This window comes from Pleurodeles waltl, chromosome 9, assembly GCF_031143425.1.
Source record: "Pleurodeles waltl isolate 20211129_DDA chromosome 9, aPleWal1.hap1.20221129, whole genome shotgun sequence".
NCBI lineage: Eukaryota > Metazoa > Chordata > Amphibia > Caudata > Salamandridae > Pleurodeles > Pleurodeles waltl.
This window is the reverse complement of record NC_090448.1, coordinates 1,121,592,958-1,121,616,658: the sequence shown is the minus strand read 5'-3', so window position 1 is coordinate 1,121,616,658 and position 23,701 is coordinate 1,121,592,958. Positions and strand designations below refer to the sequence as shown.

Below are 23,701 nucleotides of genomic sequence, written 5' to 3'. Positions count from 1 at the left end.
GTGACTGTCTCTGCTCTTAGGCCTGGTGTTATATTAGAACAAGAGTAACAAGAGTGTTTGTGTGCATTACTCAGGCCTTGCAACCTCTGCGGTGCAGGGGGCTCACCCCTTCAGGGGCCCCTAACTCTTCTGGAAGGCCCCCATTCAGCCCAAAGCTTATGAATATTTTTCAGATATTAGGTATTCGGGTTCCCCCATCACATTCTGGGGGGAATCCTGGTGGGTTGAGGTGGGGGGGAGGATTGCCATCATTTTGTATTACTCCACTGGTTTTGCCCAATATTGTTCGAAAAGGTGAATTTTAAGGACTTGTGCGACTCATACGATGGGGAAGGTGTGAATCCTCAGGGTTAGGAATGCCGTGGTTGTGGCACATAGCTGGAGAACAATATTAGCCTTCATTTATTAAAGTTTGCGTGGTCACTTGCACAGTGAAATGCAGTCCTGCGATGCGCATGTGGGCTTTTACAATGGTAAGCAAATTGACACTTTTTTTGCATTACCTTGCGTCGCGCAACAGCCCATGTAAAATTTTAGTAAACAAGGGCCTCTGTTGGTAATTTTCATTGTTGGACGCTTTGGGATTTCCAGCATTAGGTGGGAATTCCCTCTGGTATAACGTGCATCTTTAAACTGACACACTGTTTAGCAGTTCACGCCCCGCATTCTTCCCAGAACGTCTCCAACCTTCCTGTGCCCGAGTGGAACCCAGTCTGTCCTCATTGGTGAGGCTGGTCCTACACCTGGGCGTAGTGATAAAAGCATGCATGTAAAGCGCAGCCGGTGCTCGCTGGTGCTGGGGTAGTAGCTGTAGTAACCGCTACTGCCCAAGCAGGACATCCCTCCGTCTTGTGAGAAGCAGTTTTTACACAATGACAGTGCGTCTCTCCCGAAGGTTCCATTGTCCCTGTTGGTGCTGAATGTGCCTGGATGCTTAGTCTCCTGGTGCTAATGGGACGTGTCCTAGGCAGGGGCATGGCACAAGCTGATGTGGTGCAGGGACCCGCACCTCTCAGGAGGAACTGCTTGTGGACACCCTCACTGAAATCTAAGGTCACAGACACCATATTTCAAGGAGCTCCATCATTTTGTGTTACACCCACTGGTTCTAGGCAGTGCCTTTGTGCCAGATGTCCCAGGTACGTATCATCAACAATAGACTTCTATGTAATAGGCAGTCCAAGGCAAGACACTATGGCAGTACTTCATGCTCAGCAGATAGACCAGCTGTTCAAACTCAGGATGTGTGTTCAGTGGGGACACGTAGTAGGATTTTCTGTGTCATTTTCCATCACCCTGCCAACTGAAAATCATAGTAGCCCCATCCAGCCACTGAATTTCTTTCATACCCTCTAAACCAAGTGGTTCCCAAGCTGTGGTCCGGGGACCCCTGGGCATCCGCAAAGCCTTATCAGGGGGTCCATGAATGGTTAGAAAATTAACGTAACAATAAAGTGTATATAAATAAAGTGGCAAAATGTAGAATTTAAATTTTTAAAATGTACTGTAAATGTCAAGGAATTTGAAATTGAAGGCTAACATTTAAATTAGTATCCTCAAATTGATTTGTGGGAGCAGTGCAGGTCCATAAAACAGAATATAGCATGGACAATGTGTTGCTTCAAATGAGTTTAGAAAAAAGATCCAACCTTCCTATGTAATTTAAATTTTTTATTTTTTAATTTTTATTTCTTTGCTCATTAAATAACGTGTTTGCATTTGTGTATGTGCTTGATAGAATGCTTGTTTCTGTATTTTTTGTATATTGTTTTGCGGTTCAAATCATCCACAATGTATAGGTCCCAAGCTTCCAGTTATGACTCACTGGGGGGTCCCCAGATACCTATAATAATTTAATTCAGTGGGGGGGGGTCCCTGGGTTCCAGTAATGATAAAGTGGGGGTCCACGGAAGTTGAAAGGTTGGGAACCACAGCTCTAAACATATTCTTGCTTTTTGGCCATCTGCTGTTCCCAGCAGCTACCCACACATCTTTGTGTCGTCCAGCAGACAATACATGCCATCATCTTCTTTGTGCCTGAAGGGGTCGCTCTCTAAACTTGAATCAGCTTTGCTGGAGCACAACCACTATTACAGTGTTTGAAACATTATAGTTAGGACACTTAAACACTAGCTGCAACACAGAGCACATCTGACTGACAGACGCCATAAGTAGCCTCTTCTTTCGATCCCTAATTTTTTTTTTTATCTACCCCGCTCCGTATAGTTGTCATTTCTACCCTGAAAAACAGATCTTCTCACAGTTCGAAGCCGCACATCGTATGACATCATATTCAGGTGTTAGCCATACTGGTGACGTGATGTCATCACTGCTTCTTTTTTAGGTCGAGCATAGCAGCTTGACGTGTTGGTATCTATCTGGGCTTTTAACCACACCCACATTCCGCCCACCACTATTACTCGTTCATGGGCTTGCATTTCAAAAATCCTTTGTTATCATTGGTAAATGCTTTACGTTTGCCTCTCATTGGGGCAGTTTTGTTACTGCTATGGACATCGACCCTGTTACATGGATAATTGCACTTTTGCCAATACGTTTGACTGCAAGGGAACTTCTTTTTCCTTTTGTGTCTCTCCTTCGCGCTCATGGTGGCCATGGCGCTTTGAATCAGCTCGCTTATGTCAACTATTTTACTTTTCATTTTCAATTTATCTGGCAAGAAAAGTCCAATTAGGAGTTTTCAACGCTAATAGCTCTAACTTGAGCAATCGCGAGACCCATAGCATTGCAAATGCTTGTCTGTCTTTGGGAGGGGTTTGTGTTTGCTTCATTCTAAATAGTAGCCTTCCGCGCTTTCTGAAGGCCTCGTGAATGAATGTTTCACACTGAATTTAGAAATGACAGCAAGAGGGACCTCTGTTGAGCAGCGAAGAACGCAGCTTGCTGATATTTTCTAGAGTGTCAGATGAGAAATTGTTTGCCTTGGGAGTGTCAGGCTTCGCAGGCTGCCTGGAGACCAAGGAAATGATGTGGTGTTGGCAAACATCCATCTGGGTCTGTCGCTGAAGGAGTTACTGGTCTACGCCTCTGTTATTAGTCATTCTTTTTTCCAAGCACCTGTCTCCATCACATAACTGCCCATCAGAGTGTCGGTTCCTTTCAGAAGCACTGTGTAGATGCCAAACCGTTCAGACAAAAAAACACAGAAGTTTGGTTTTTGTGAGCTGGAAAATTCCCTCAGATAAAGGCAGCAGCGTGTGTTGTTTGCAGGTAGAGACCAAGCCCCTCAAATCTGTGTGGATATCTTCTACTGTAATGCCAACAAAGTACTTATCCATAGGAATCAGCATTTTGTGTGTGTGTGTGCTCTCGCACAACCTGGGAATTGTTCCATTGTGATGTGCTTGTGCAACTAAGATAGCTTTCCAATGTGTACATGTGTGCGCAGGGGCACCCATGCATGTGTGTGTGTGTGCGCATGTGTGCGTGCGGCTCATGGACCTGCTGGTTCTGTGCATATTTTTTTTATGCAGACTGAGGCCAATCCCCTCAAATCTATGTTACCTGGACTTTAGTTTATGAATCTTTGTAATTCAGGACTTTGTTGAAGCTATTGCTGAACTTATATGATTATGTATTCAACCCAGTGAGTTCTGCAGGAGGGATGTTAGTGTAGTTTCTTAACAATGGAAGTTATCCAGTGGGTACATATTCCAATCACTGCCTGGTCAGTGCAATGGCTTGACATATATTTATCTTCAGATCATGGGGGGGGGGGCTACCGTTTCCGAAACCCAAACACTTGGTTTAGTCACAGATTTATGGAGAGGGTTCTCACATATGGTGGTGGTCTGAGAAATTTGGACGCTGGGAGAGATTGGAGGGCTGAGGTCTACCCTTAACCACAGTTACTGTCCCCAATTGTTCCACCAAGTAGCATTTTCCTTATATTGCCTGGGTAGAACAGCTTCTTGATATATTAGCATTTGACAAGCAAAGGAAGCCTGCACTATTGTATGTTTGAAAACGCAGGTGGCAAAATAGATTCTAATGACAAGACTTGGCATAGGGTGTGTAATCCAAGGGTGGACACTGATATCATTGGAGTACCACTTAGTGGCTGCTAGAGATGGCAGAGATACCCAAGGACCCTATAACTCTCTTCCCCGTGTAGGGTTTCTCACCAGAGGCCGCATTACCTAAAGGACGCTGCACTGCCCCTGTTTGCGCCATGGTGCACCTAACAAAAGTGTGCCCTAATGCAGATAATGTGCAGTCCTAGGGCAGCCGTGAAGTCGCAGCTGCCGGGGTGCACGGATAAAAGGCGGCCAGCCATCTAAAGCAGACACTCCGTTTTTCACAGTTCATGTGACATGTCTCCCTGTTCACAGTGAGACACAGAAATCACCCTGCAGGCGGATACAGTGAGTGAGTACACCCCTACTCCCCTCCTCCCCCCGCAGGAAGATAGCCGGGCTCCAGAAGTCTGCCTTTCCTCTTTTGTGGTTCCCTCTTTTGATTGACCTCTGGCGTGGAGGGCATTACCAGCTCATTCTTGCTCACTGTCAGTGCGCCTTCTGATGTCTTCTTTGCCTCTGAGCCCTCATCCATAATACGATTTAGGCACAGTGGCAAAGTGTATCCCTCATTTGCATGGGAACACACCTTCATGCAAATGAGGGAACACCCCTCTTGGGACTGTGCTGGTGCAATATGTGGGTCAGCGTAATCTGTATTGCAGAAGTGGTTGTGAAAGTGTCCATGGCCTCTTCTCTAATACCAAAGTGCCCCGGGTCCACAGAAAGTGGGCGCACATGCCTGTTGTGCCCCTAGGAACATTATGTAAACTCGCCAGGTGTTCCAGGAATGTAGTGGTTTACATATAGTGGTAACAACTTGGGAAGGCTGGGATGAGATGCACAGCTTTAAGATGGCCAAACCCAAAAGTCTGTAGTCTCCACTTGTGGGTCTCTGTAACAACCATTGTTTGTACAGAGCAGCAGATGGGCAAGCCTCCAGCCACCATAAGTAAAAGGAAGGAATAGTGTGCCACAATAACTGCTCATTCGCAAACATTATTTGACAGAGTGGCAGAGTAACCCATGAAGGAGCACTCCGTGGCACAATAGCTATAGAGACCATTCAGTGAATAACGTTACAGACGACCTCAAAACTCAAGCAGACATCATCAGACAAAAAAAAACATTGTGGTTGCCTGAATGTTGATGATTGTTAGAGATACAGAATTGGGTCAAGAGAATTGTTATTTTTCTCTACGCTACATGGCCCCTCTAATGTATCACCTTTTCTGATGACTAAACCATTCTCATATTTTTTAATTTATATATATATTTATTTTTCATTCCTCTAGTTAGTATACATGTAACTAGAGATACATACCCATATTATTTCTGTTTTTCCCATTAATAATTATTATTTGTTTTTATTATTTTATTTTTGATTGATGTGTCTGTTTTTTTTTTATTTAAAGAATTTTGAATAGTTAAAATATACACATACTTTCTGTATCGTCATGGTTATATGATGTGAGATGAGTGATCGTAATAAATAGAGGCTCCTAAGCATGTGGTCAAATACTTATATTTTATTTATGTTATGATACGTAATGATCTATATACATTTCAAGCATAAATATAAAGAAGGATATATATTTCAACCATGAGTATTATAAACCTGTGTTAAGCATCAATATAAGTAAGTATACATAGTTTTATTCCTACGTTATATGTGCATTTGTACAAAGAGATGCACATATCTGAATACATATGTATTATCAAACTATACATGTTTACAAACACACACACATTTGCACCATTGTTGTCTTGTGCATACTGTTGATGTACATTTATATATTGAATATGGTGGCGATGTAGGAAAGAGCCATCTCTTGGGTAATCTTCTGAAGATAAGATGGTTATCTGTGAATTCCATAGTTTGGTTCTAGAACAGAGGTAGCCAGTGGCTGGTCTCCTTGAAGGCAGTGATACATGCATATCTTTTGTACTTCTAGTCAAACACCCTGCCATGCTGCTACAAAAATGTGAAAATAAAGACTACAAAGGCTATTGTCCCTCATTACGAGCGGCCTGCAACTTCTGTCACTGCACATATAGCAATTATGGGTTTTGTGATAAATATCGGCAGGTCAATCCTCCCAATATTTATTGGTGGAAGATGCCTAGTATTTACCAGATCATGCGGATTTGGTCCAAAATCTGCGTGCTATTCTGGAAAAAGTTGTAATTCACTCATATTTATTACACCTCATATATTCCGACTTTACCAGGCCGCTTGTAATGAGTGCCATAGACTCAAAAAGAGGGCACTTGTAGCCCTGTGCACAGAAGGTTTAGTTACTATGGGCCTGGTTTAGAGATTTATGGATGGATTAGTCCATCACAAAGATGACGGATATTCCATCCTCCTTCTTACAAATCCTATAGGATATAATGCATTTGTAACAAGGTAGACAGGACATTCGTCACATGTGAGATGGACCAACCTGTCCGCCACACTCTGAATGAGACCTTATGGTGTTTCGCTGCAGCACAGTGTCCATCCCCTCACATGATGTCCTTTTGAATTTGGCTGACATTTTCACTTGCATTAGTTTAGTGCCAGGACATCTGCTGGCACCATTGTGTGTCCAGTTATAAAACTGCCATTGACTCTGCAACTCAGCGATAAATGAATGAAGAGGGCACCAAAACCTTTAGAGGGGGCTGCCAAGTGGTAGATGCCTGAGTATTTTACATACAACATTCCACAGTCTGTGGCTTGGAAGCTCACTAATGATTGGTTTGGGGGTCAGCCAGACATGCTTGCAATGTTTTATTTAAGTAAAGAAGCAAAGTAAAGTTTTTATGTTTGATGTGACCAGGCACGATAGTTTTATTTCTGTAGCAAGGCTGTGCTGCTTCCGTTGTTAAGGAAAGCAACACAGACAAATAAATAGTTTTATGGCAAGATCAGGACCTGTTTTAGGTTCACACATAGTTCAAAAGCATAAAATGAAAAATATCTGAACTTTCAATATAGAATGGAAACAGGAGTGCAGACTAATGTGCTTCAAGGCTGGATGTCAGCCAGGGCCCCTTTTGTAGATATTTGTACCCACATTCCTTTGAACATGTATACTGGGTTTGCAGAGACTGCTTGGAGTACCCTCCTTTGTCCTTTAGCATGGTCCTGATGCCCCCTTGATTATGTATACATCTTGTGGAGGTGAGCACCTTCTCTGGGAGCAGTTTTACAGGCTCAGCCTCAGCTGTACTGTCAAGGACCGGTTGGTGAGAAGGTTTGCCACGTTTCTTTTTTGACTGTCCAAGGAAAGGGTGATGGCTTCCAGTAGCCGTGTTACCATCCTGTACTTTAATGTACCCGTGACATTTGTCAAGTGACTACTTAAGAGAGTCCCAGTTAGAAGGAGAAACCACCTTGACGTTCTTGTGGTTCATGATTGAAGTTGAATGCAGATGTAACTAGCAGGGCAGCAATCTCTCCATGACATCAGGAAAGCGGAAAGAACCAAGCAAACACATCCAGCAGGAAAATTCTAACTGTAAATAGCGAAAATCAGGAGCACAATAGTAGCAAGAAGCCAACGAACTTGATGAAAAATAAGGGAACAAAGGTTTTACGAGGCATCCGTCATTCATAAATGCCTCCTTATGTATGATATGAGCAGAAACAGACATCACAGCAAAAGTCTCAACTTTATCTTTGGTTGGGAACTTCAGGCAGAGTTCCTTGAATAGGCCATCATCTTGAAAACACCAGTTCATAAGGTCTGTCTGTGCCCCTTAACTGTAATTTATGGTTTCGCCAGACTGATGAATTGCATATTTCCATTGCTGCATATCCCGATTGAGGGACACCTCTCCAGTTCACCGCAACCATGGAAACGCCAGCGTAGTCCATGCCGTGTGGACACCCAGGTACAGGCTGAGCGTGGTGTGTGACAACATGCTGCTTGGCTGTGCAGCACATGCACTGTCTCCTTCTTGATATTTGCGAGTTCAGGCCTTGGCATTGATGTAACGTGTTGCCTGAGACTCTTCCTCAGCCCACCTTCAGCGGGGCTAGAGCCTCTTCTCGAGCCCACCTTCAGCTTTACCTCATCAACCTGCAGATGCCCAACTTCAAAAGAAGCCCGAGCATCATTTCCAGCTGTCCATCAACTGTGCCCAATACAGCATCAGTGGCCACCTTCATTTGAACCTCAAGCCTGCTTCTTCTGCCACCTTTTCCCCTGCCTACATCTCCTTCAGATATCCATCGCATTTGAACCCCAGTCTTCTTCAGAGGCTCCCAGCCATAGGACATCTCATTTTTTGCTGCACCCTTAAACTGGGATTTCAATCATTTAGACATCAACTTAGTGTACGCATTCACCCTCCATTGGATAAGCTTTCAGCTAGTAATAGCCTTCGCCGGGACCTCCCATGTATGGGGACTGCCGTATAAAAGTCTTACCTATCCTTGTTCTTCCTTGAGGTGAAACTCAACCTCCACTGAGTTACCCCCTTCACCTGGACCTGACCTTACTATGGTGCCCTTCTTTACTGGACACCTGTTAGGTTCTGTTACCAACTTGCATCTTAATTGGAGAAAGTGATTTGCAGTTTTGAGCCACCATGCCTTTACGTCATCGCCGCTGGTTAACCACACTCCGTCATACCAATACCTGCTACCCTGCCTTTGCACAATCCAACCTCTCCTGTGGCCAATCTCCTAGAAGACAAAATTATAGTGCCAATCAGTTCAAGTTCTCTCAATCAATTTTCTTTTATTCTGGCCACAAAGTTATTTAAATTCCTCCTCCATGTTCTTTATCCAGCTTTTAGTATGCTCTTCATCCTTGAACTGTGTAAAGTTAGCGTGAGAAGTGCTATCACTCAAGAAACGGAAATAGGTCAACATGTCTTTGTTCTGTGCGCTTCAGTGGTCGTTGACTTGGAGGAGATGAGGGGTCTTCAGTCTGAAATGCAGCGACCACATCAGTATTAGACTTGGAAAACCTGAAAATGTATACATTATGTGATGCTATGAGCATAGGTTGACAGACTATTGGAGCTTAGTGGTGATAATTGTTGGTTAAGAAAAGTGAGCTCAGCATGGAGTCCCCGGACAACCTGGAGGGCTAGAGAGGCTGACAGACTGAGTATGAGCTGTGCTTTTAGACACTTCCTAAATTTTGTTCAGATGGGGGCAAATCTTATTTAATGTTAGGTAAGGGCGTTTGTACATTGCTCTTTTACCTCAAAGGGTGAATCTTGGTGCATTTTCAAGGGGAGAACAAAAAACAAATAGGCAAATCGGTCACCATTATTGAATGTAAAGTGAGTAGTCGTTTTTCGCAAAGACATGTGGTTTCGCGAGGGCTCCTGAGGGTAGCCATCTGCACGCGAAAATCCTGATGCCAGATATGGCATGACAGGATGACATGGTCAGAAGAACTGCTGCAGTTCGGATCTCAGTGGAGAGGCTTTTATTTGTCAGTTTGTCTTTCAGGGATGCTAGTCTACAATCAAGGAAGGCTTTATGCAGAATTTATACCAATACCATTAATGATTGTGTGTGCGTGCGATCGTGCGTGTGTGTGTTATATATTTGGGTGATTTTATTGCCCAAAATGCAAAACCCATATTTCACAGGGAACTGTGAAATATGCAAAATATTTCAGAGTGCAGTATGAAATATGATATCATCATGGTAATGACAGTCTCAAACCATGCTGCACAGCTTTATCATTGTCAGGGACATTAGGGTTTTGGCTCTTGAAGGACTAAATTATGCGCCAAGGTTATCTAAGATATGTGGCACCAAATACAGATTGTCTGCCAGAATCGTTTGCAGTTTCATTTACTCACTACTTTATTTCAGAACAAGCAGCGCTTTTTGTGAAATCAACATGTTATGTGGCAAATGCAGGAAATCCAAAATTGTATGGTACACGCTGCAGCCACAGACATGCATAAGTGCACCAGCACTCATTATTGTCCCTTGTTTTAGTACCAATTTATTAATAAAAGGTAAGCAAAACCTTCACATTCTAATTCCAAACAGTGTAAATCTAGGAAAACATGCCTTTCAATCTAACTGCACTAAAATAAACGTAATAGATCATGCATAACAGATATTAATGTGATATGGTCCACCAGGGTTGCCATTGAGGGGTCCTGGTGGCGCCATAAACCATGAGACTGCAGGCCGAGTGGTTTGTAAATGTCTCCGGAATCTTGGAATGGTCACATTGCGCATGTTTGTGCCACTGTAGGCATCTTTGTATATTATATGCTTTAGTTTGGGGCATTGCACATGAAAAAGGTGTTTCTTCAAGCATGGAAATATGTGTAGAAAGTAGAAAGTGAAACACTGGATTATAGCGTTTGGTTGTCTACAATATAAAGAAAAGAACAATGCTTAATTATGTAGTTTAGAATGTGAAGGTTTTAGAAAAAAATCACCCTTTGGTTTGACATTCTTTCTAAGGATATTAGAGTCAGTGATTGCTGGTGCGGTAACAGTGGTCAGTAATTGCTCTGCCATCAAAACGTGACTCCAAAATGATCTGTTCATGACCTAACAGATGAAATTGCAAAAGCCATCAGAACTGACATTGATGACATCACTGGTGACATTAGGTCACCTGTCATTTGACTTGGATGCAGTATAAGTTTGCATACGTGTTGTTAAGGCAATTCTATTCTGTGGGTTTAAGTCCATTTGTTTAGTGGTAACATTTTGTGAGTACACAAACAGCCTGTATAGAGCAAAGTATGATTATGATGACGTGGACGACGAGCCCCCTTCACATTAACGGTTATAAAACATTTCACTCACCAGCTGCCCCGTCTAGTCACGGAAGATCAAAAGGGGGTCTATGCACATACATCTCTAACAAGCTACGACTACAAAACTTAGAGATGAAATTCACGAGTCTATACTATCAAATGATAGAGGGCAACTTGGATCATAAGACTCACCTAGTCCTCATTAACTTTTATAATAATGCAATCCCAGGAGAGCTTGTCAACATTCTAACGGAGATGGGTAATGACCTTAAAAAAATAACAAGCACCAATAACAGCCGGGAGATCTTCATGATCTGGGGAGGTGACTTCAACGTCCACCCCTGTAAAGAAACTACTGACAAGGTTTGTGGCTGGGATTCTGAGGGCGTTGGCTTAAGTCTCCATTTTGCACATAACACCCAAGGAGACGCATTAAACTTACTCGCACAAACCCATAATTTATCCTTTCCAAATGAATTACACACTGCTGAATCAAAGTTTAATCCAACATACAATGGAAGGGGTGCAAATACTGTGATTGATTATGTCTTAATGTCAACCCATTTCTCACACTACCTCAAGAAATATACCCTGCATGACATCGCAATTAGCGATCACTACCCCCAGAGCCTCAACCTCCTAGTAACCCCCATAACACCTGATAGAGATGACAGGCCCACCCCGTTAGATGATACTGAGTCAACACCACATAACAAATACATCCTGAAATGGTCGCAGATCGACCCCGACTTCCTCCTCAAACAGCTACTAATTAACTGCAAGTACGCTTTCGCAGACTGTTTAAGTGAGAACATAAACCCAGGGCGACGTTTGAACGCCTTTATATTGATCATGCAATCTATAAAGAAAGCCCTAACCACCAGAAGGGGTAACCAGGGAAAAAAAAGGGCCACCGGTTGGTTTGATTATAATTGCTCACAAGCACATAAGAAACTGAAAAAAGCTCTAAAAGCCCCAAAAAGATCTTCATCCGAGATACGTAAGTGTAGACAAGAATACAAAGCAGCAATGAAGGGAAGGAAAATGTCCCTAAAAAGAACCTTGTGGGAAACTCTTCATACAGCTAGCCGCACAAAAGATAATATTCTTTTTTGGAAAACCATTAATGCACCTATGCTTGGGGATAGAGACCCCCCCAGAATGGAAATAGCGATATCCGAAGAAGATTGGATAGCACACTTCTCCAAAATATATGCGCGAGTCAGCGTAGAGAACCCTACACTGTCCGCACATGATCAAGCCCTACAGGAAGGCACACGCCCGTTAATAACCCCGCAATTTAGCCTTGAGGAGGTAGAGGAAGCCATATCTCTAAGCAAATCAGGAAAAGCTCCGGGCCCCGATGGCGTCCCGATAGATATATACAAGGCCAACATCCACCTATGGGGCCCTGTACTAACGCAGTCACTAAGGGACATTTGCACCCAACGTCCCCTACCATCTTGGCGAGATTCTAATATAATTCCTATATTTAAAAAAGGTGACTGTCTCAACCCAGCCTGTTATAGACCCATCTCTCTGCTGGATTCAACAGCTAAACTAGCAGGGAGAATTATCTTGAATAGATTGCAAACATGGGCAGAAGAAAAAAGAGTCTTATCCCCTGTCCAATATGGATTTCGGAAAGGCATTGGGACAGTGGAACAAAGCCTGAATCTAAGCATCATTATAGGAAAATATACAAGGAAGAAAGAAGGTAATCTGTACCTGGCTTTTATTGACCTATCATCAGCATTTGACTGTGTACTACACGACAAGTTATGGGACATTTTAACCAGCTTGGGGGTAGAACCAGCTATAATCCAGTTTATACGAGACATGTATTCAGGGTGCAGTGCAAGAGTGAGGTATGGCCTAAAGGGGGAGAGTACACGCCCTTTTGGCATATTTAGAGGTGTGCGCCAGGGCTGTGTTCTCGCCCCATTCCTATTCTCGATGTATATAAACAACCTAGAAAACATATTGGCTACTAACTGCAACGATCTACCCCAAATAGGCAATCGCGCTGTCCCGGTTCTACTCTATGCAGACGATGCAGTTCTAATGGCCAGGACCCCGCTAGCCCTACAAAAATTATTAACTACTTGTATCACATTCATGTCACAACTGGGTCTCACTGTCAATCACTCAAAAACATTCATTATGAATTGTGGTGGGAAACGCGGAAAATCCTACAACATTACAACTGCGGAGGGGAGAGTAGAAACTGCGCGTTCCTTTTCCTATCTGGGCTTAATGTTTGACAATCAGGGCTCTTGGGCCAATTGTAGGAAGTCAAAAAAAGCCCAGCTTATAAAAACAACGATGGCCATAAGGTTTTTTTCTAAAAGAATAGGGGGGATTACTCCGCCAAACATGATAAAAATTTACAAAGCAAAGTGCATCCCAGCAGTCACGTACGGGTCCGGCATCTGGGGACATACTGATTGTAACCTAGTACAGACGGTTGAAAACGACTTTTTAAGATATTTACTGATGGTCCCAAAAGGTACATCATCTTACATAATCCATTCAGAACTGGGATCCCCTTTTATTACCGATTTGATAAAGATTCAACCCTTACTGTTATGGCACAAAATCTGGACCTCGGAACATACTGAACTAAATAAGGCCATTTTGACCGACTGTATGGAATCTACATACGCAACAAGGGTGCCTTGGCTAAAATACATTATGACTTTTTTTTTAAACATGGGCAATAAAGCTTTTTACACAAATCCAGCTCTTCTGGAAACAATCTCTAGGAAGGACCTGAGCGCTTTGGCATTAAAATATTTAGAAGACTTACGATGGGAGGCTGAATCAAAAAAGCCCACTGTCATTCATAATCAAATAATCCTGTCAACGGAGGCTATCCAGCCTTACCTGATGAACATGATAAACCCCCGCCATCGTTTTGTGCTCACCAGACTGAGGCTGGATACATTCCATCGACTAGTAACCTTCCCAACCATGAATGATTGGAGCACCACCTTGAAGGCCTGCCCCTGTGACGCAAAGTCACTACAAACCACAATCCATGTGGTTTTATTTTGCAAACTGTATGCCAAGCAAAGAAAGCGCCTAGTAGCCCCTCTCTTAAGGATAATCAACCTCCCTCAGTGTCGTACTGCGTACGCAAGCCTCCAGGTTCTATCATCCATAGAGATGTGTGGAACCTTGGCCAATTTTTTATGCTCCGTACTAAGCACAAGAAAGCACATGGGGGTAGCAATATAACCTGAACTATTTTAGACCTTTTATTATTGTAAACCATTAAGATTTTAGCCTATTTATTGTATTTATTTATTGTATATTGTATATTAAAATGTAAATTATTGTTACTTTTATGACTTGTTGAAAGTCGAATAAAGTCTTTGTTGTTGTTGTTGTTGATGACGTGCATGTGAGTTATGGTCGGTGTAGTGGAACAAATATTCAAATATACAGCAAGGAAATGCATATGAGGCCTTTGTGGATCTTCAGATGTTTTCAAAAAGGTCCAGGGGACACTTCTTTGCTAAAAAAGATTGCTGAAGCTGAAAGGCCCCCTGGGGTTCCTTTTTGCTCTTTGTATGCTTCACACAGTTGCTTGACTGTCAGTATAGTTGAGTGAGGTCACAGTTTCTGAGAAATTGGTTAAGAAAAATGGGTTATGAGGGTTGCGTCCTTGGAACAGCCTTGTTTAACATTGTTGTGAATGATATCCCTTCGATCCTTAGAGCCAACAGTGCATACATTCCGGTTGGTTCTTTGGAAGCCAGCCTCCAGAAAACATCAATACTGCATGTAACACCTGGGGACCTACAAGATCAGCTACATTTAAAAAAGGAGTAAACGCAAAACAGTCATCTTATTATACACAGCACCAAGACAAAAATGATGGTTCTCGTCCAGCATTCTGTGCTCCTTCAGCAAGGTTCTCGCTTTACAAATACACAAATTAAAAATAAATACATTTGGAAGCAGAATGCCACTTTAGGACATTTATATGGTATTACAGTGGCAACCATGTTCCCTTTTTTAAATACCTAGGCTGCCATGTATGTGAGACCTGTAGATGGGATGTCCATGGTATGTCCACCTTAACCTTCTGTACTGTACAGAAACCTCAACCATGAAATTATTTTCCAAGTTTGTTTACGTATTGATTTTCAATGGCCCCATTACGTTTAGGGCTTAAATCTGGTGAGGGATTCCAAGATCGAATATAGCTCACACTGAAAGGAAATGTGGAAAGGAGTTTTGTCCCTCTTACCTTAGACTCCTTTGAGGGCAACTATTTGGGAATTGGGATTACTTCCTTTGCCGTGTTATGTTATTAGTAGGGCTCCATGATTTCCATTTGTACTGATTTTTACAGATAAATACAGACAGAAAACATTGTCTTTCCTGGCTGTATTTGTTTTTAAAAGCAGAAAAATACAGATAATTTGAATTGTTTTGAGTGACTCACCATGCTGAGATTAATGACTTTCAGGCCACTAGCTGTAGATATTGGCAGCATGGGGAGTTACAAAGCTCAATGAGATTTGCTTAAATTACTACATATGGCAGCATGTATATGTACCATTATACTATTTTAATGTGGTTTATTATTTTATTGTTTTTGACTGTGTAATGTGCTAAAACCAGACAGGCATCTAAGTATGAGTGCATGTTTATCCATTAAATAAATGCAGAAATATATGAGTTATCACCTCGTCTATTCACAAAACACAAAATAAATATGGATAAATACTAATAAAAGAGCTCAAAAATAAATATGGATAAATACAGACAGAAATGTTCAAATAAAAAATACCATAAAACCAGGAGCCCTAGTTATTAGTCAGCTTTAACTGTTCTTGAGAATAATGGCACTTTAGCCGGTCATGCTTTGCTGGAGCAACAAAAATGTTTTTCCAGCAGGATATTTTATTGATTGCTAGATTTTAATTACATTTACAATAAATGTGTTGATTTTTCGAAATGATGTGTTTGACCTTCCTAGTTGTCATCAATAGACGTTTGCATAAATTCTGGTGACTTGAAGAAAGCTGATCTGAATGCACCACATCTCTCCCTACAACTGTGCAATTACGTATTTTATTTAAGTCTACGTGTATGTAGCTAAAAGTGCAGGATCATTTCATTGCTGCATGATAAGGTATTCCTTTAGTCAACAGGAAAAGATAGATGTGTTTGTTAACCCGATGTTTTCTTCTCTCTATTCATCTTCACCAGCACGATGGACAACCCTACTGCCACAAGCCGTGCTATGGCATCCTCTATGGACCAAAGGGTGAGATCTTTTTTCTTATCAATTTTACAGATCTTGCTATTCTTTTAAGCTAATCCTGAAGCTCGCCACCCTAAAGTGAAGTCCAGAGGTTCCCTGTCTGTAAAAGGATCACAGGGATCTTTGAATTAAGTTTTGATTCAGTGACATGCATTTTACACATCAGGCGAGGACTGTACTCACTTGCTAATCCCAGAGAGTGTACTCTCCTATACCGCTATAGCCTTTCAGAGACAGGAACTTCTTTGGAAACACCTATTCTTCCCCAAGGACAGGATGTCTCTGTGTTCACTTCCTACAAAATTCAGGGTGCTCCCACTTATTTATTTTTTTAGAATGAGCCTTTGTGTACAAAACATCCAAGGGACAGTGCTGATGCATTAACACGTTTTTATAGATTGCTTATGAAGCCGCTATGGAGGAATACTTTACTCCCATCAAGGCGAGGGTACGCAGCATATCAAATTCAGGGATGTCCACCAGCCCAGTGAACATCTCTTGCATTTACACTAACCTCCATCATGGCAGTTCCTGTAAATGCATTGAAAGTGTGTTGCACAACTCCGTCAACAAGATGGCGCCGCACTGCACACTTTCATTTTCCTTTTTACATTTCGATTCTCAAAAACAAAATTCCAAAGTGTGAATTTGTTTTTTAAAATAAAAAAGGCAGTGACCTTGCCCCCCGTACCCGCTGCTCCCCCTCACAGCCCCCTGGGGTTTTCCCCACAGCCCAGGGGTCATGGAAAAGTTTTTACATACTGCAATGTTTTAGGTGGTGGTTTGTAAAAGTAAAACAAGCCATGTGTCCATCCACTCTAAATTGGGCATGCGGACACGGCCAAACCTCTAATGGGCCTTACTCTATTGAGCCATCAGAGGGGTGCGTAGGCGGCAGAGATGGAGTACTATCTGCCGTCTGCATCCTGAATGTCCAGCCGTCCGCAAATCAGAATGGGCGGACCTTCAGTTTGATGGAGAGGGCACTCCGTCGCCTTTGCAGCAGAGTGCTTCCTCCACCAAACTCTAAACTGGACCCATAGTCCCTTGAGATGCTTCTTAAATACGCGTGGAGGTTTAAACAATCTGAAGGAGGATCTTCAAGTCTCATCTTACTCCTCTTTGTTGAGGAGTTCCTTGTCTTTCTTGGATTTGGTTTCTGAAAGTAGCAAGCCTTACTCAGAAACAAGGACTCACAAAACAAAAAAAACACTTCTGAAATTCTCAATGTTTAGAATATTCCGATATCAAGATGAAAGTTAGACCATAAAGGGAGCTAGGCATGTGCAATGATGGGTAGTTTGGCCATGGGGATTTCTTTGTGTTGTTTCTGCATGGGAGGCTTCAGTAACTAGCCTGTCACACCTACTCCTCCCCATCTACCTCTCAGCATGCATAGTTCACCCATTAGCAGTCAAAAGGCCTGGTTGTACATTGTGGGGCGTGGTGTACAGCCAATGTGGCTTCCAGCTGACTGGCTATGCTGTAAGATGCTTCTCAGACCCCTTTTGTCACTTGGTCTGAAGTCAATTTACTGTGGCGAATCTCAACAGCAAGTTCTCTGGTAAACTTTCTGCAGTTAATTCCTCAGATCCCTTCACCAATAACAAATCTTAATGCTTTTTTTAAATATTCACGTATATTCCTCTTCTTCAAATAAATTAATGACAGAGTTTGCTTCAAAACTGAAACTGTCAAGTGGATGTTATTGGCAAACCTTAAACTTTGTATTTTCTGAATTCTAAGGGTTTTCCGGAAACAAATATGTAATTAATTGTATTGCTATAGTTGCTAGAAATGCATATTGTAAAGAGAAATCTGATTTAACTAGCAATTTAGGGACACAAGAGTATTTTAGCAGTATAGAGAAAAGCAAAATACCCTTATAATATAGGCCCTCATTCTAACCGCGGCGGGCGGCGGTAGCCGCCAGCCATGCGGTAACCGCCATATGGCCGCTCCGCGGTCAAAAGACCGCTGGGGCCATTTCAACTTTCCCGCTGGGCCGGCGGGCGCTAGCCAAGTTAGCGCCCGCCGGCCCAGCGGGAAAGGGGCCTGCAACACTGAAGCCGGCTCCGAATGGAGCCGGCGGTGTTGCAGGTGTGCGACTGGTGCAGTAGCACCCGTCGCGCTTTTCACTGTCTGCTAGGCAGACAGTGAAAAGCAGGCTGGGGCCCTGTTAGGGGGCCCCTGCACTGCCCATGCTGTTGGCATGGGCAGTGCAGGGGGCCCCAGGACACCCGTTCCCGCCATCCTGTTCCTGGCGGTAAAAACCGCCAGAAACAGGGTGGCGGGAAGGGGGTCAGAATCCCCATGGCGGCGCTGCTTGCAGCGCCGCCATGGCGGATTTGGGCAACCGGGGGAAATCCGGCGGGAAACCGCCGGACCCGGTTTTCTGACCGCGGCTTTACCGCCGCGGTCAGAATGGCCCAGGAAGCACCGCCAGCCTGTTGGCGGTGCTTCCGTCACCCGCGGCCCTGGCGGTCTATGACCGCCAGGGTCGGAATGAGGGCCATAGTCTTTTCAGCTGCTAGTGTCCTGAGGTGGGCTTTTCTTTGGAATTGCTGATCCTCAAGAATCACCTTTGCGTTCCAGTTATAAGAGTGCATGCTGATAGTAGTACACTCATCAGAGGAATAACTCTAAAACACGGGCCCTACAAGTAAACTGTTGATCTGATAGAACTCTTTTTATCTCTGTGCCCTTACAGGAGTGAACACTGGTGCCGTCGGCAGTTACATCTACGACAAGGAGCCTGACACCAAGGCCCAGCCGTAGAAAGAGGTTTTCTGTCCTTTTCGTCCAAAGGCAATAAAGGGACTCGACCACCTTCGCCAACGAAATTATCTGTCTGTACTTTTCACTATACTGCAGCCTGTAGAAGTATCGTAGATGTCCCTGGCTTGTTTGCGTCAGAAGAAACATTGGCAATCCTTGGGTTATATTAGCTTATTCAACAAAGCCAAAAGTTAAAAAGAAAAAAATAGCTGTCACTTAGTTTTCTTATTGTGTTGTGTAAGGATTGGATTGATGTACAACTATCGTGCTTGCTGGATATCTCTGGTGTGAAGCGACAAGGTATTATTATTGTCAGATGAATTAAAATAAGAAGACGTAATGCATCAGCGGAAACATGGGATCCACTTTTAATATAAATTAGAAGGTGCTTAAGTAATTCAATGTCACTTCAAGTCTTCTGGCGTTAATGCAGGTAATTTACAAAGAGTTTCTATTACTAAGTGTCCAGGGTGAAGTATTTCACAGGCTCAAACGTTCATCGATTAAAATTATGGGTGCCTACTTTATTTCAACTCTGTTTTCAGATAGGCGGGAAGACACTAGTTTTATTGTGATCCAGTTCAGAATTAAGAGCGGAGTCCTCCTAAGCTGGGACGGTAGGTACCCTAGGGATCTTAGACCAAGGTGACCTTTGTTTGGTATTGGCTTGACTCCTGGATTTTCCAGCAATTGCTAAATCAGACTGTAACAAAGACCTTCACATAATTCATATGGTCTCCAGAAAAAGGGAGGGTATCTCTTAGACAATTCTATCTTCCTTGAGCTTATTAGCAGCTTGATGACTTTACTCATCAATTATTGGAATACCTTGTCTTGCCAATCACTTCTTCCTAGATATCCACATTGGTTTGCAATGGATACAATGTGCCACTAGCTCATCCAAAAAAAGTATTGTTGGTTAGTGCTCTCCGTGAAATGTTTCAATTAAATACGGCAAGGTTACTGAAATCATTCCAGTGATAGGAACATGTTTGTTAAAATGTATCTGCAGAAATGGATTTAAAGATCAAGCACTGATTAAAGAAAGACGGGGATCTGAAGGATGAAAACATATTTATTGAAGCCATCGTTTCCTTGAACAACTACACAGAAAAAAGACTACAATGGCAATTTTTGATTGAGCCTTCCCACAAGTAGGCAACACTTAAATTCTTGGGCATGTTAACATTGTTTGCACTAAAAACAAGCTCTAGGAGTAAACAGGCATTTTAATTATTTATAAGGTAAGTAAAGTAATATTGTTAGAGAGCACATTCTCCTGTGAGCCTACTGGCAATGTTGTGCCTCTGGGAAGTCTCTGCCATTGTAGTCTTTCTTCTGTTTCCTTTGGATCAGGGTTAAGTCAATTAATTGGAGACTAGTGAGACTTTACTTTTTATTGCTGCAAGGTCTTTACGTAGAGTCTTCACAGCATAAACATGTTAGCTATACATTTTTTTGCTGTGTTGTATTCTCTACACAGTGATTTACTTAGTGTTCTGTGCTGCAACCCGGACTGAAATGTACTTATTGTGTAGCACATTTTATGTTCTGTTCACCACCAGAAGAAAAGGCGGTGTAATGATTAATTTGAGGTGGTTCCTGCTCGGCACATACCTTTTTGCGCCACTGCTTGTAGCACAATGGCGTGCTTGAACCATGATTTATGTTATGAATGTACAGTATTGCTTTTATTGTATTATGGGAGACTCCTGCTGCCAACATAATGCTGACTTTGATTTACCCTGCAGAGAGAACTGTGTGGCACATCCATTCCATGACACAGCATCTAAACAAGACCTTTCAGGCTTTCTAGAAAACGCTGGATTTTGTTGTACTGGGACCACCACGTAACTAACACACACACACACACACACACACAGACACACACACACTCTGTCTCTCCCCTTTCTCTCACCCACTGCCTCTCTCTCTTTCTCTCTCTCTCTCTGATACTCTCCTTGTTGTGTTCTGTTTCTCACTTTTGTAAACACATGCTTGCATCCCCTATCCATCAAAGGCAAAGTCATTTGCCACCATTGCAAACTTAATGGGCAACAAGACTGTTGAAAATGGAGGCATTCGTTCAACCGGATAGTTGAGCTGTGCACACTGTTGTCATGTCACAATGTCACTGTTGTTATTACGTCTACAAGAAGGTAACCTTGAGCTTTTCCTACCGGTCGCATCAGCGCATCGCCAAAACCTGTTATTTGACCATTCGATACTTCAAACCTTGATGAATTTCCATGGCTGCTATTAAATGACTGTTGGTATGCAACACAGTGACATGGCCCTTAAAAGGGGTCCTCTGGCGGACGAGTGCCCGTTCTATGCGCAGTGGTTTCGGGGAAAAAAACAATTTCTCTAATTAGCGTTAAAAAAAAAAAAAAATGAAAAATGTATTCGCCTGCTACAGAGTCCACTTACTGAAGATCTGGATAAATGACCATCCTAAAAGATCGAACAAATTTGCAATATGAACATTTTCACTCAAGGCATTTTACGCAGAACCATCTCTGCTAACAGCTTTCTGGATGTCCCCCTTGGTGATTTGAATCCAGGAATTCCAAATTAGCCTAGATAGAAATCAACATGGTAGGAACATCTTAAACCTTTCTTGGAGGACTGCCAGTAGTACATAACCCCCTGTTCACCCTCCCACCGTGACAGCTGTCTCCACCTGCAGGAATCTGCACGTCATAGCACCTTTCCATGCAAATCTACGCCAATCCCCTAGCCCTATCAGCCTTCCCCTCTTAACATTTCCTTCCAACCACAAGTGATTCCCGCTCAAGAGCCCCAGTACTTCAGCTACCAGCCGATATCCATCAGTCATGACCTGTCCAGTCATAACGTTCCCAGGTCCCACCCTCTTCTTGTTCCCACCAAACCAGCCACTAATGGCCCTTCGCAAACATACAGAGATTTAAATGCCATTCGACCAACTCGACAGAATCTGTTACCTGAACTGCCTTACACAGGAACATAAAAAGTGACATGGGTGAACTCAACTATGCACCTTTTCAATGTAGGCCTCTGGAAAGCATGTAAGGAACACAGGTGTGCCGCTGCCTTTTTCCATACTCGATAGCACTTCTGTTGGCTTAATGCTGTGTTACACCGAGTTGTGTCTCATAGGTGAAGAAGCATAAGAGTGCTTAAGGCAGTGAAAACCTATCCTTAGGCACAATGCTGAAAGGTCATAATAGATTGGAGTAAAGGTAATGGGAATCCTTAGCATGAAGGTTAAAAAAAAAACTATTATTTTTATTAAAAACTAGAATCAATAACACTGGAACGAGTGATAGCGTTTGAGGTTGGCACGATGACCAAATTTGAGTGTGGAACCAGTAGGTCAGTAAAAATGGCTTTCAATCAACCTCTCCATCCCTCTTTGTCCCTTTTGCCTTGATCATTTGAGATGAGAACCCATAAGCTTTCTCTTTAATTGTGATATATCATCCCCAGTAATTTCCCAGCTTACCATCTTTAGTTACATCACCCTTGCCCTAAAAAGATGCTGGAAAAGTGACCTTGATGAAAGAGCTGAGAAGATGATGTAGAGTTAGTTGAAGGGAAGAGTGAGGATTGCAGAAGAACATCAACCTCACTGAGATCACATATGCAGTAATAAAGGTGTTGTAATGGAGGGGGGCATTTTTAATTACCCTTTGCATCTTAAAACCAGTTCCCAGTCTGTCACATGGATTTGGCATAAGGTTCTCTCTGTTGGTAAACAATTGTCTTCTTCACTTGTATTGTATTTTGTAAAATATTGTGGGTAAGAAAAATACACACAAAGGCTTTCTGATGTCTGCCTGCTTCTGAAGTAAAGATGATCGTTTTTCATTGTGATTATTGGGTATTATTTATAACATGTCTTTTTGCATTGCGAAATTGAACCAAAGTAAAAATGTGATGCCTGCAGTTAACAGTATTGGCATTTTTAAGTTTCTGGCCATGTTGGAAAATGAATATAAATGCTATTTGAAATCCGACACAAGTTACCAGTGGTTAGCCTCCAGTCAGTATCCTTTGTATGAAAAAATGGCTCAATTTCCCCTTTCCACGCCCTCTGCAGCCATTTCGAATCTTCATGGCCAGCAAATTCACACAAAATGTATTTCTTTTGTTTGTATTCCGCACTATTACTGCTAAAGAACATGTGGGTGCAATGTGGGGAAAAAGATTAAAATTCACACTTGTTCTGTGTCACGTCCAGAGTTTTCTTCTCAGCTTTCTTGCCCCATTATCTGTGAATGAAAAAATGGATGTTGGCTGAAACGAATGGGTGTTTGCTTTCTTGATTGTGTTTGCATGTTATGTAACCAACAAAGACTAAAGAAAAGGCATGCCCGGCTTGGATGAGTTCACAGAAAAAGGGCCATGTACATGGAAATAACACTTTATAATTTTGTTCTTTATAACAAAATATGTTTGTTCCCTGTGTTCGTGGAGCAGCCAGCACTTACAACTTCCAAATGACGTAAATTAAAAAGCATTGTCAAAGCAGGTAAGTTGGTGTTTGTGAAGTTCACAGTGTATAGGTATACATGCACACACACACACACACACACAGAATTATTATCACAAAGCCCAACAAACGTATGCTGCCACTGTGCACAAAGACAAATGGACATATACGCATCAGTCCACATAGACCAGCAGAAATGCATCAGTGGGCAGAGGGCGATGTGCATCTCTAGAGCTCAGGAGCATGTGCAGCAAGAGACAAAAGGAGATGTGCATCGGTGGAGCACAGGATGATGTGCAGCAAGGGACACAAGACAATGTGCACCCAAGATGCTCCAGTGATGCACTCCAGGGGGAAATGGGTAATGTACCATGGTAGCACTAGTTG

General features: G+C 42.6%; 1 protein-coding gene across 2 annotated transcripts in view; it reads left to right on the top strand.

Annotated features, from left to right (window-relative positions):
* Positions 1-23,055, top strand: part of CRIP2 (cysteine rich protein 2) — a 189,947-nt gene extending 166,892 nt beyond the window's left edge. For both annotated transcript variants that reach the window (XM_069208848.1, XM_069208847.1), the window contains exons 7-8: positions 16,005-16,062; positions 18,770-23,055. In XM_069208848.1, coding sequence (XP_069064949.1) covers positions 16,005-16,062; positions 18,770-18,837 — 126 coding nt within the window. In that variant the 3' untranslated portion in view covers positions 18,838-23,055. The remainder of the gene's footprint in view (positions 1-16,004; positions 16,063-18,769) is intronic.
* Positions 23,056-23,701: the final 646 nt, after the last annotated feature.